The sequence below is a fragment of the Schistocerca gregaria genome, chromosome 8 (genome assembly GCF_023897955.1).
Source record: "Schistocerca gregaria isolate iqSchGreg1 chromosome 8, iqSchGreg1.2, whole genome shotgun sequence".
NCBI classification, from domain to species: Eukaryota; Metazoa; Arthropoda; class Insecta; order Orthoptera; family Acrididae; genus Schistocerca; species Schistocerca gregaria.
The window spans coordinates 299,124,576-299,138,318 of record NC_064927.1 but is presented as its reverse complement, the minus strand read 5'-3'; the positions used below and the strand labels follow the sequence as shown (position 1 = coordinate 299,138,318).

Sequence of the window (13,743 nt, the reverse complement as noted above, 5' to 3'; positions counted from 1 at the left end):
AATAGGAAATAAACAATTACCGCTGTTCTTTATTGCGAAAAAGCAGTTAGTGAGATTGATACAAACACCTTTGCTTGCTGTTGCCTAAATTAGGAGTCATTGCTTGTTTGGTTTAATTAATTAATAGAATATGAAGCAATTGGTATAAAGAATGCTGTTTCCAAACTTTCTATAAAGGAAAGTCTGCTATCAAGACATTGCTTTTGTTCTATTACTTTATTTATGACTGAACGTTTCTAAAACTGAAGACACTCGTCCATGCTCTGCACTGCAGTCGAGATCTGGCAACGTCGTTCTCTGTTCATTGGCTGATTGTGTTTTGTGACGTCAGATGCGCTGAACGAACCTAAACTCGGCCGCCAACATAAATGACGCGTACTTTAACTATCACAGACTCATCTCTTTATGTAATCGAAAACCTAAGAGAAGACCTCAGTTCACTTGTATGTAAGTTCCCCAGTCATACTTTCATCATTGGTGGAGACTTTAATTATCCAGCAAGTAATTACAGTTTTTTTTAGTGATGGGCGTGAAATGACATCCTAAATGCCTTCTCTGAAACCTACCTACAACAGATGGTTAGCAACTCCCACTCATGGTAGAAATATATTGGATCAAATGGCAACAAACAGACTTGACCTCTTTGAGGATATCTACATCGAAACTGGGATCAATGACCATAATGCGGTTGTGGGCGCAATGAAAACCAAAGTACTGAGGACAAGTAAGAAAAGCAGAAACATATATGTTTTCATTAAACTAGATAAAAAAATCAGTAGTGTTGCATCTCAGTGAGGAACCTGAAACTTTCAGCACAGGGCAGGAGCATGTACAAGGGGTCAAGTTTAAAAGAATAGTTGATCATGCAATGGAGAGGTATGTACCAAGTAGAATAATTTGTAATGGCAGGATTCTTTCATGGTATACTATGACTGTAAAGAAACATCTAAGGAAACAGAGATTACTGCATAATAGGTGTAAAACAAAAGGGCTGAAGATAGAGAGACGCTGAATGAAACGCCTTAGGCTGTCAAGAGAGCAGTGCTTGATGCCTTCAGTGACTACTGTAGCAGAATATTGTCAAATTATATTTCATAAAACAGAAAGAAATTCTGATCGTAAGTAAAGGCTTTATAGTTGCACGATAGCTAGTGTCAAGTCCCTAGTGAATGATACAGGAACTGAAACCGAGGGTAGCAAAGCAAAAGCTGAAATGCTTAACTCCGTTTTCAAATGTTCCTCTACAAAGCAAAACCCAAGTGAATTCCTCCAATTTAAACCTCGTACCACTGAAAAGATAAATGAAATAAGTAATAGTGTCTGTGGTTTTGAGAAACAGTTGAAATCGTTAAAACTGAACAAAGTTGTAGAGTCCGATGGAATTTCTGTCAGATTCTATACTGAATTTGCGGCTGAGTTAGCTAATCTTCTGACTATAATCTATCGTAGAGCCCTCGTATAAGAAACCGTACCCAGTTCTTGGAAGAAGCACAGGTCACACATGTCTGCAAGAAAGGTTGTAGAAGTGATTCACAAGACTACTGTCCAGTGTCCTTGACATCGATTTGTTGTAGAATCTTAGAACATGTTCTAAACTCAAACGTAGTGAGGTATCTTGGACAAAATGGTCTGCTCAGTGCCAACCAGCACGGATTTCTAAACTATCGATCATGTGAAACCCAACTCGCATTTTTCTCACATGACATACTGAAAGCTTTAGATCAAGGGAGTCAGGTAGATTTCCAAAAGGCATTTGACTCGGTACCAGAACAACGTTTATTGTTAAAATTACGATGATATGGGGTATCAAGTGAAATTCGTCACTTGAATGAGAACTTTTTCATAGCAGCATGTTATCTTGCGTGGAGAGTCGTCGTTAGATGTAGAAATAATTTCAGTTGTGCCCCAGTAAAAGTGTTGTGACTCTGGCTATTCGTGTTGTATATCAGTGACCTTACAGGCAATACAAACAGTAACCTGAAACATTTTACAGGCTATGTAGTTATCTATGATGAAGTACTGTCTGAAAAAAGCTGCATAAATGTTCAGTCATATTCTGGTAAGTTTTCAACGTGGTGCAAATATTGGCAAATTACTTTAATAAATGTTCAGAAACATAAAATTGTACACTTTAGGAAGGGAAAAAATGCAGTTATGGCAACAATTAATAGGAAGTTAGATAAGGTTCTCGCTTGACTGAACTTACAGGACGGGAGAGCAGCCACAGTGAGGCCTCTGCGATTTCTTGCAGACAGCCTACACAGTGCAAGGGTAGAGGCGATAGCATTGCATGAGGAGGCACACCATATGGTAAATGGGCAATAATGTAGTCCCATGTTGTTGCTATCTCCACAACAGTCCCTAGATGGCCTGCAGAAGGTACAGAAAGGATTAAGGGCAGTTCTGCAGCACATAGTAGAACTACAGAGACAGAATTTGACATTGTTCTTATCATATCGCATCCCGGAAAGCAAAATGACACAAGCCGAAAAATGGCTGTTTTTAGTTCGTCACCTAAAAATTCAGTAGAATGGAGTTTACTGACAACAATACTTACTTGAAATTTAAAGGAAGTTTACACTACTTCAATATAAATATAATGCACTTAATTCCTAGATCCAGGTATTTCGAGTATTACATTTTTTTGAGTTGTGTCACTGTTCTCGTCGGAGTGCGATATGCCAACAATCGAGATTAATGCCAATTGAGCTATGGTCCACGTACTGGCCCGGTTCCCAGTGGCAAGTGTTGATACACACTGCCAGTGTTTCACAATCCACCCTTGCCTGGTGTAATGGGAAACCTTGGGTTAGTTTGTGCAAGTGAAACCGATGGACGTCTTGTTAATCTCCACGAGGAAGGGTCTCCGAGCTACCACCAGTGGAACAACGCTAAGAAACCTGACACAAGACTCGTTGTATTGGTCAGGAGGATGTGTTGCCAGCCCAGAATCTATCCTATGTAAATGACACCCTAAAAACAGACGTCTTACATTCATTGGGTGTGCAGCATCACTGGGCGAACATTTTGCCGCTGAGCAAATGTTTCAGCATATACAGCAGTATCACGATAGGTAGTTTTATAGCATTATGACAATGGGTGTCTCGGTTTCTGGTATAGTTGGGCATCTGGTTTTGCTTTGTGTAACCTGCGTGTTCATCAAGTGGAAAACCAGCCACCGTCGTAAACTCCCAGTTCATTTACCACATATGGCCCCAGCTGTCCTTCTGATGGCCACTTGCTGACCTTCTACAGGTCACCACATCATCCTGGGGCACCACATCTCTGTACCTAACGTGATCAAAAGTTTAATTTATTCAGGGATATCTTAGTAACAGCCCACCACTCGATTCCAGTTATCATCGCAACTCTGAACGTATGTCCAGACGAACGAAATGGTGCCCCATCCTGACCTTTCTACAGACGTTTCCTCCATCACTGTTGGGCTTATGTCCTGGTCCCAACAATAGGCCGTGTAACGTTAATGTTCTGAAAACAAGTAGCTTACTGAGCTCCAACATGTAAGAAAATGAAACAAGGTAAGATCCGTACAAGTCGCCAAAAACTGAAAAGTGACCGCTGGTAGGGAACGTGATGAAATTAGCTATTCTACCATTCGGATGAATTATTATCAAACATACTTTGTAGCAGTCCTCGAAACATACTGCCCTCACAAAGACAAAAAGAGCGAATCATCGCATTTGAGACAGGCATCCCGATCATGAAATTTTCAGTAACTTTACGGTACTAACTCAAAAAAATGGTCCTGCATAAACCATATCTCGCTGTGGATGGTTAACAAAATCGTATTGCAAGTGTGCTACTCCTGCACATAGCTAAGCTACACAATGTAGCGCACAACAACCTGTGTCATCAGAGTCCAAAAGAAGTCTCCCTTCGAGAACGCCAGGTGACAATGTGTTGATCCAAATTCGAGACAGCTTTCCCAACGAGGTGGGCCGCAGCTTTCCCAGCGAGGTGGGCCAAGACCTGATTGGGCGACTCAGCCGGAACACAAAGAATATTTTCCAAACACCTCACAGACTGACCTAAAGATAATTAAGTTGTTCACAATCGATAACTGGATACAGAATTGCACCTTTACAGTAGACCTGTGTTATCTAATACACAAAATGTCTGAAGAGTGAAATTAGCAAATTAAAGATTGGCAGTTGCGAGTGTAACAGTCAACTTTCAAGTGTGTTGGGAGAACCCTGGCAAAGTGTGGTGCAACTGCAAAGAAATTTACGAACTGGAAGGTGGTGCTGCTCATTCTAGAAAACTATTCCAGTATTATGAATCTGCATCAAGCACACAACACATCGAACATCAAAGACTTAAGAGATGCGCTGGTGGGATCGTAACAGTTTGGTATAGCAACTGCGAATGAGCTATGGAAATGTTCAGGAAACTTGAAACGGAAATCAGAGCAAGAAGGGCAACGTGGTTCTGGTCAACTCTTCTGGGTAAATTTAGAGAGTAGGTATTTGAGAAACACTGAGTAAACCATCTGCTTCCTGCTTTGGCTGTCTTCGCATAGTGACAATGACAATAAGACGACAAAGATTAGAGTGCATATGGAGGTAAACAGACCTTTTTCCCTTGCTCCATACCCGAATAGAGTGGGGGAGAAAGGGGCTAATACTTGTACGGAGTTGCCTCCACCACGTGCTGTATGGCTCATATTTAGACGTAGAAACTTGGAAAATCTTTATTGGAAAATGGTGTTACAGTGTTGTACTGTTGGAATATATTAAAATTAAAAGGAATGCGGAGGGAAGAAGCCTATGGAAACACTTCCAGGAAGAATGGACAGGCAAACTAGGTATCTGTCACGGCGTTCAGAAATAGTTAACTTACCGATGCAAGAAACCAATTGGGGAAGAATTGTAGAGGCATAGAACGATTAGAATAATGATGTGAAACAGATTATAGAGTTTACTGAACACATCACAGATGCATAGATGGAAAGATTAACACAGTTGTATTTGTTTAACTGTTCTCTGAAGCTATGCAGGGATTTTTAGCTACCTCAGGTTTCAACTATCTATCTAGTATTCACATCGTTTTCAGAAATTCACCGATTATGAGCAGTTAGAGGAATACAACAAAATCCTGTGCAAACCTAAGATTGTACATATTTATTAGCAACAGTCTTCTCTGCGTGCAGTCTTGCAAAAAACTCATATACGTAAGAGCGTTTTCGTCTTGAAGCGCGAAGGAACTGCTAACGCATGTAAGGTATGACATCAGGGCAAATTTAAAATAAAAACAAAAAAGAAACAGTAGCCCAGTTGTGGGTCGCGTCCTTTAGTTTACGGTTTCCTAATTAGGGTTCTGGAGCATAAGGACGATTGCAATACACTCACAGCCAGAAAATCTGGCTATATACATGCTACGTATGGAGCATGCGTGGGAACTGCCAATAATTTACATTAACACTTACTAATGTTTATGAGCACTTTTTTTGCTATAAAACCATGTTATCTCAAGATTCTAACGTTCTTTTCTTCCTAAAGCCTACGTGGAGCGTGAAGAAAGGCTACGGTAAAGAGCTGTGTGCCAGATTAGTCGACTAGAGAGCGTTTGGTTTCACGTTCTCCCATTTCTTATCGACAACATGGACGCAAAATTACACCGTGCAAGGGCCCATTATCATTTACGCTACACTGGGCCACGTCTGCCAGATCTCACACGAGCCATCGAACTGGCTTCCAGCTGAAAAGCTAGATCCAAATTTCGACCTACGCGGGAAAATGGCATTTAATCACATTGACAAATGGTAAACAGCAAAAATTATATACATTCAGAACATTGCTATTTTGCGAAGATCCAGTGATGATGATGTGTATATGTGGCGTGCTGCGGAACAGCTTCTATCTTTAATAGCAATTGTATCCATGGACTCTCTTAAAATTGTTGCGTCCGCACAAGACACCAGGGCTGATGCGCAGTGACTAATTTTCCTCCAAAGCGTTGGGCGATTTCATTCATTTGTTCAGATGTGGAGGCCGACGTGTTTGCCACCTTTCAGCTGGTCGGCAATGATAGAATCGAGGCGCATGCCGTGCAAACTTTTCTCAAACGATGTTATAGAAGCTATTCGTTAAAAAATCATTTTTGAGTTACTTACGACTTTATATGTCAGGTTAATGATAATTTGGCCATCATTTCGTTACTGATCATAACAACGAGGTACTATTTTATTTTACTTTGTTAGTATTTCGCAACTGTTCATATAGGACAAAATGGATCACCAATATCTTTAAAGTGAAATCTGAAGCATAATGATTGAGTAGTACACAACGTGATCAAAAATTTCCAGACATCCCTACGTAATGTGGAGCTGTCAACTACACGTCAGAGATCCGATTCGGCAGTATAAAAGGAGGCGCGGAGTATTGTATCGTCAACAGAAAAGCAATTTACAGAGAGGTGAGTCGAACATGGGTCAGGCATGGTTAACAAATAGAACATACTTTGTACGAAACCTCAGCGTGATGTCAATAACGAAAACGTGTGCATCTTATTACCTGCGAAATTTAGTTCGACTTGCAAACTGAGGTATGTCATTGCTGTAGAGCTGTCCCAAATTAAACTATTACGCTATAAAAATGACGGTAGTCGTAATAAATGTTCAAGTAATAATATTGTCCGCCAACGAATACTACTGAGGATAACTAAATTGAGTTGCCCACTGGTTTCGTGCATAATCACACACATCAGTAGGACGATGATGGGGTCACCACCCCAATTTTGATACCAAATTGATATGCAAATTAATTAAATTTATCACTACTCAACCCCTACCCTCTACCATCCCCGCTCCCGACCACGCCCGCCCCCATCCCTAGAAGACATAACGTGTTTTTCTCAGCCTACACGTGGTTCCCAACCCTTCCCACTTCCCCAACCTACCCTACTGGCGGGAATTTCGAAATCTGGCGGGAATTTCGAATTTTGGTGGGAATTTATTTGTCCAGGGCTGTGCTGACGTCCCACCCCACCGTCACCAAGGAATTGGCAGGAAATTAAAACTGGTGGTAACCTCTCCGGGACTCGAACTCTGGTCCTCCTAGACGGAAATCCTAAGTGCACCCCCCGCCCCCAAGACAATTATACCACCAGAGAGGCTTGGAATTGGCGGGACATTAAAAATGGCGGTGGCCTTTCCGGGACTGGAACCCTGAGTCTGCTCAAAGGAAAGCTGAAGTGAACGCCCCCCCCCAAACATATGGAAACTGCCCAGATGCAAGAGACGAACCTTAGATTAGTGTATTTATTTTGGTCGGGAAAATGAAGTAAAGATAGGTCCTAATAACGTAAATAATCATAAATATTGGACCCACAGCTATATGCGTGGCGCTACCCAAGGACGGCCTTAAATCGCAGTACAAGTCAAAAACTCAAAAACTGACGATACCATACAACTGGTGTTATCCTGCTGGAAAAATATTTCGAAATACCACTCAAAACTCCTTCCAAAGTAGCAATATAAGTGTAGACCAGGTGTGGCTTCAATTCAAAGAAATAGTATCGGCAACAATTGAGAGATTATACCAAATAAATTAACAAACAACGGTGCTAGTCCTCCTTGGTACACAAAGCGAGTCAGAAAATTGTTGCAGCAACAACGAAAAAAGCATGCCAAATTTAAACAGACGCAAAACTCTAAGATTGGCGGTCTTTCACAGAAACTCGAAATTTAGCACTGACTTTAACGCTAGATGTTTATAATAGTTTCCACAACGAAACTTTGTCTCGAAACCTGGCATAAAATCAAAAGAGATTCTGGTCGTATGTGAAGTAGCTAGCGGCAAGACACAATCAATGCCTTCTCCTTCTCTCCACGATAGCAATGGAGATACTATCGAAAACAGTACTGCCAAGGCAGAGTTACAAAACACAGTCTTCCGAAATGCCTTCACAAAAGAGGACGAAGTAAGTATTCCAAAATTCTAATCAAGAACAGCTGCCAGCAAAGGAGAAATAGATATCGTCGGAGTAGTGAAACAACTTAACTCACTTAATAAAAGGAAGTCTTCTGGTCCAGACTGTGTACCAATTAGGTTCCTTTCAGAGCATTCTGATGCAGTAGCTCCATACTTAACAATCATATACAACCGTTCGCTCTTCGAAAGATCCGTACCAAAAGACTGGAAAGTTGCACGGCTCACACCAATGTTCAAGAAAGATAGCAGGAGTAAACCACTAGGCTGCAGGCCCATATCATTAACGGCGATATGCTGCAGGATTTTGGGACATATATTGTGTTCGAACATTATGAATTACCTCGGAGGAAACAGTCTACTGACACACAGTCAACACGGATTTAGGAAACATCGTTCTTGTAAAACACAACTAGCTTTTTTCTCACATGAAGTGTTGAGTGCTATTGACAAGGGATTTCAAATTGATTCCGTATTTCTGGATTTTCGAAAAGCTTTTGACACTGTACCACTCATGCGACTTGTAGAGAAAATGCGTGCTTATGAAATATCGTCTCAGTTATGTGACTGGATTCGTGATTTCATATCAGAAAGGTCACAGTTCGCAGTAACTGACGGAAAGTCATCGAGTAAAACAGAAGTGATTTCTGGCGTTCCACAAAGTAGTGTAATAGGTCCTCTGCTGCTCTATATAAACGATATAGGAGACAATCTGAGCATCTGTCCTAAGTTGTTTGCAGATGATGCTTTGTTTATCGTCTAGTAAAGTCATCAGAAGATCAAAACAAATTTCGGAAAGATTTTAGAAGAGATATGTGTGTGGTGCAAAAACTGTCCATTGATCCTAAATAAGGAAAAATTTGAGTCTTCCACGTGAGTACTAAAAGGAATTCATTAAACGTCAGTTGCACGATAAATCAGTCTAATCTAAAGGCCGTAAATTCAACTAGGAATTACAGTTACGAACAACTTAAATTGGAAGGAACACACGGAAAATGTTGGGGAGGCTAACCAAAGACTGCGTTTTATTGGTAGGATACGTTTAAGAATGTAACAGATCTACTAACGACACTGCCTACACTACGCTTGTCCGTCCTCTTTTAGAATACTACTGCCTGGTGTGGGAACCTTACCAGATAGGATTGACGGAGTACATCGAAAAAGTTCAAAGTAGGGCAGCATGTTTTACTATCGCGAAATAGGGGAGAGAGGGTCACTGAAATGATACAGGATTTGGGATGGACATAATTAAAACAAAGGCGTTTTTCGTCACGGAGCAATCTTCTCACGACATTCCAAACACCAACTATCTCCTCCGAATAGCACAAATATTTTGTTGACACCGACCTACATAGGGAGAAATTATCACCATGGTAAAATATGGGAATTCAGAGCTTGTACGGAAACATATAGGTGTTCGTTCTTTCCGCGCACTATACGAGATTGGAATAATGGAGCATTGTGAAGGTGGTTCGATGAACCCTTTGCTGGACACTTCAATGTAATTTGCAGAGTATCCATGTAGATGTAGGTATAGTGATAGACACACTCAAACTCTACCCTTCACCTACGAGCTGGTAGGAAAAAGGCGGGGGACGGTGTTACCTGTAATCTTTTTGGCTGGAAATATGTTCAACTGACGAGACCCTGGTGTTGGAAGAGACGAATTTAAAAAGTGTATTACCTGTAAGTATACAGTATCTATCATTGTTTGACGCAGAGTTCACTACATACGCCGACTCAAAAACCACCCTGCAGCCTAGGTAAGCGAAACCAACACACACTACCACAACTGATGGAAAAAATATGCATCGCAGATCTAATTACACCTCGAAACTGTCGTAAAAAAACCAGCTCTCGTAATGAACGGGTCATAATGCAACACATGTTACCAAAAGATGGTTCAAATGGCTCTGAGCACTATGGGACTTAACATATGAGGTCATCAGTCCCCTAGAACTTAGTACTAATTAAACGTAACTAACCTAAGGACATCACACTCATCCATGTCCTAGGCAGGATTCTAACCCCTCGACCGTAACGGTCGCACGGTTCCAGACTAATGCGGCTAGAACCGCTCGGCCACGTCAGCCGGCACATGTTATCACCTAAGTAAGTAAACTGGCATAGAAAAAGAAGAATTTAGGTGTCTGACTTTTTCCGTAAACGTGAAATGAGTAGAGGTAATGCGCTTAACACTGATTTGAAGCCCCAGCCTCCCTTAGCATTTCTCCAAGATGTTGCACATATGTCGGTTGACACTCGATTCTCATTGTAATTAGACAGGTAATGTACAAGTAGAAACTAATTATCGAGAAACAACATAACCTGAAGAAGAATATCATTTACTTTGGTTATTTCTAGCCCGATACTTTTGTATGATAATCACGCTCCTCTAAAAACTGTAAGAGTAAGGAGAAAACCTGCAACATGGCTTACAGTCGACCTCAAACACCTCGTGAGTTTAAGAGATGCAGCACACAGGACATACACCCTGCCTCTGATAACCATCTCACTAGAAGCAGCTACACACCTTAGTCAATATGTGAGGAATGCAAAGCTCAGATATGCTAACTCACTAACTGATATGACCTCACATTGCCTTCCATTGTTATAACCACGCGTTGCAAATATTCCCCAAAGTTTTTCCACGAGGTTCAAATCCGGGCTACATGCAGGTCACGGCAAGATATCGATATCTTTGTCTGCAAACCATTTTTTGGTTGTAACAGAAACGTGCAGAGATGCATTCTCTCCTTACAACATTAGACTTCCGTACCCCAGGTCTTCACACATTCTAATCAATCCTGTCTTTAGCATCTCAGTGTACTTATAGGAGTTGACTCTAGTGTTCATCCAAGCAACGCATGATCCGCCTTTAACGCAAAAGGCTGCCCAAAATGTAACACTTCCGAAATCAAAATTTTTGCTCATTCTTACTCGCTACTCTATTCTCAGATTATGCCCATCAAAATTAAACTTATTATCAGTGATGTCCATGACATATATTTCTCAGAGTTCCAATCTAGCCTCTTTGTTTGGGCGCTAGAGCATACTTGTTCAGTCGTTTCTTGAATGCAAGATATTTGCTATGGGACGAAATTTGTAGTACACTTTTGGCAGTTACAGGCAACTGTAAATCAGTAACAAATTGTGGAGAACAACCGTTTGTGGCCCTTGCTTTCCTCAAAAGTAACTGTTTCAAAATGGTTCAAATGGCTCTAAGCACTATGGGACTTAACATCTGATGTCATCAGTCCCCTAGACTTAGAACTACTTGAATCTAAATAACCTAAAGACATCACACGGATCCATGCCAGAGGCAGGATTCGAACCTGCGACCGTAGCAGCAGCGCGGTCCCGGACTGAAGCGCCTAGAACCTCTCGGCCACCGTGGCCAGCGTAACTGTTTCATGCCTCAAATAGTTTCCTACTTCAGCCATGTCTTCTTTTCTGTTCATATCGTGCGTCAAATCTTTCGAAATTATCATTAACTGTACTACAAAGGTTGAACTTTTTGCCGATTTGATGATTAGAGTGGCATATCACATCGCTTGAATGTCACAGTCATGGCTATGTACACAACATACACAGTAACTAATGGAGTCTGTTTCCTATCTGCAGGAAAGGCATGTACACACACATTACAACCTTTATAACGATTTCTACCCTCTACCACACAAACCGCCGGTGTTTTGTTGAACACTGTAGTAGTAGTAGTAGTTGTTGTTGTTGTCTTCAGTCCTGAGACCGGTCTGATACAGCTCTCCATTCTACTCTATCCTGTGCAAGCTTCTTCATCTCCCAGTACCTACTGCAACTTACATCCTTCTGAATCTGCTTGGTGTATTCATCTCTTGGTCTCCCTCTCCGAATTTTAGCCTCCACGCTGCCCTCCAATACTAAATTGGTGATCCCTTGATGCCTGAGAACATGTCCTACCAACCGATCCCTTCTTCTGGTCAAGTTGTGCCACAAACTTCTCTTCTCCCCAATCCTATTCAATACTTCCTCATTAGTTATGTGATCTACCCATCTAATCTTCGGCATTCTTCTGTAGCACCACATTTCGAAAGCTTCTATTCTCTTCTTGTCAAAACTATTTATCGTCCATGTTTCACATCCATACATAGCTACACTCCATACAAATACTTTCAGAAAAGACTTCCTGACACTTAAATCTGTACTCGATGTTAACGAATTTCTCTTCTTCCGAAACGCTTTCCTTGCCATTGCCAGTCTACATTTTATGTCCTCTCTACTTCGACCGTCATCAGTTATTTTGCTCCCCAAACAGCAAAACTCCTTTACTACTTTAAGTGTCTCATTTCCTAACCTAATTCCATCAGCATCACCCGACTTAGTTCTACTACATTCCATTATCCTCGTTTTTCTTTTGTTGATGTTCATCTTATATACTCCTCTCAAAACACTGTCCATTCCATTCAACTGCTCTCTGCTCTTCCAAGTCCTTTGCTGTCTCTGACAGAATTACAATGTCATCGGCGGACCTCAAATACTGTAGTATTGACATAAATTGCGATATCATTTGACTGCATTTGTCAGTGTACTGGATCACGTAGTACTGCATATACACCGTGCGCAACTATTCCGATCTACAATGCTAATGTTCCTACACTGATTTTTCCTTTACACTGATTTCCACTACTGTAACTTGTATTTTTTCACTTCATTCCGTTTGAGACAGGAGTCTAATGAATTTATCGTCTTCCTCATAAAGTAGTACGTTTAAATTTTGCAGAACCGGCCGCAGTGGCCGAACGGTTCTAGGCTCTTCAGTCTGGAGCTGCACGACCGCTACGGTCGCAGGTTCGAATCCTGCTTCGGGCATGGATGTATGTGATGACCTTAGGTTAGTCAGGTTTAAGTAGTTGTAAGTTCTAGGGGACTGATGACTCAGATGTTAAGTCCCATAGTGCTCAGAACCATTTGAACCAAATGCTTCAGAAATTTTCTACTACTCCTATTTCTATTCATTCGACATTTGCGCTGTGGATGTCTTGGATCCCAGAGGCACGTATGATAGCTATTTTTTGTCAGCAACATTACGTCCTCTTTGGACCACTCCATCGCTCATGTGCCTCATGTCAAAAACAATAAAAGCAGACAAGACATTAAACTAGTGTTTTCTGTGCTAATAGCGCCGAAGCGAAGAGGTCGCAGTTCTCTGCTGATGGCTTGCTAAGAGACCGACGAAAAGCGGAACAGGAGTGAAAGCAGGCAAATACTAACTGAACACATACCGAATACCGTTTGCTCACGCGCGCCTACCGTTTACACCATAGAACAGTTGGACATCCGTTTATGTTCGTTACGGGATAAATGGAGCTATAGGGTACTCACTCAATAGAAGGAGAGGCGCCCATGCTGCGGACGGTGCGCTGTTTGTATCAACAGGTCTACGGTTCCACGCGCTGTGCTTGCAGCGCCGCAGTGCTCGTAGGGGCGTCTGCCCCCCACCCCTTACCCCACCACAGTCACTCCAGCAGGATCCCACTCCCCAGGTCCGGGAGAAGTCACATATTTTTCTGCCTTGAACCGAGGATTCTTTGACGCACGTAATAGCAGGGCGTTGTTGCTATGCGGTAACAAATGAGGGATTATCATGCTATACGGGTTAAGAGACATTTTCGCAAAAGCAGTGTTTTCCACTTCGGTGGTACGTGAACAGAGCTTTGACGGATTAGAAGGGCTGTCTCCTGTTACTTCTGATGTCTGATCTATGAAGGCCAGTAGATTGCATGAGACCTAATTCCTATGACTTGTTCTTGGT

The 13,743-nt window shown here is 41.7% G+C and overlaps 1 protein-coding gene across 1 annotated transcript in view; it reads right to left on the bottom strand.

The window, feature by feature from the left end:
- The window catches only part of LOC126284382 (uncharacterized), a 329,783-nt gene extending 316,375 nt beyond the window's left edge, over window positions 1-13,408 (bottom strand). Inside the window, exon 1 of the mRNA XM_049983265.1 lies at window positions 13,314-13,408. Within this exon, the coding sequence (XP_049839222.1) occupies window positions 13,314-13,336 (23 nt within the window). The 5' untranslated portion in view covers window positions 13,337-13,408. The remainder of the gene's footprint in view (window positions 1-13,313) is intronic.
- Between the last annotated feature and the right edge of the window lie 335 nt (window positions 13,409-13,743).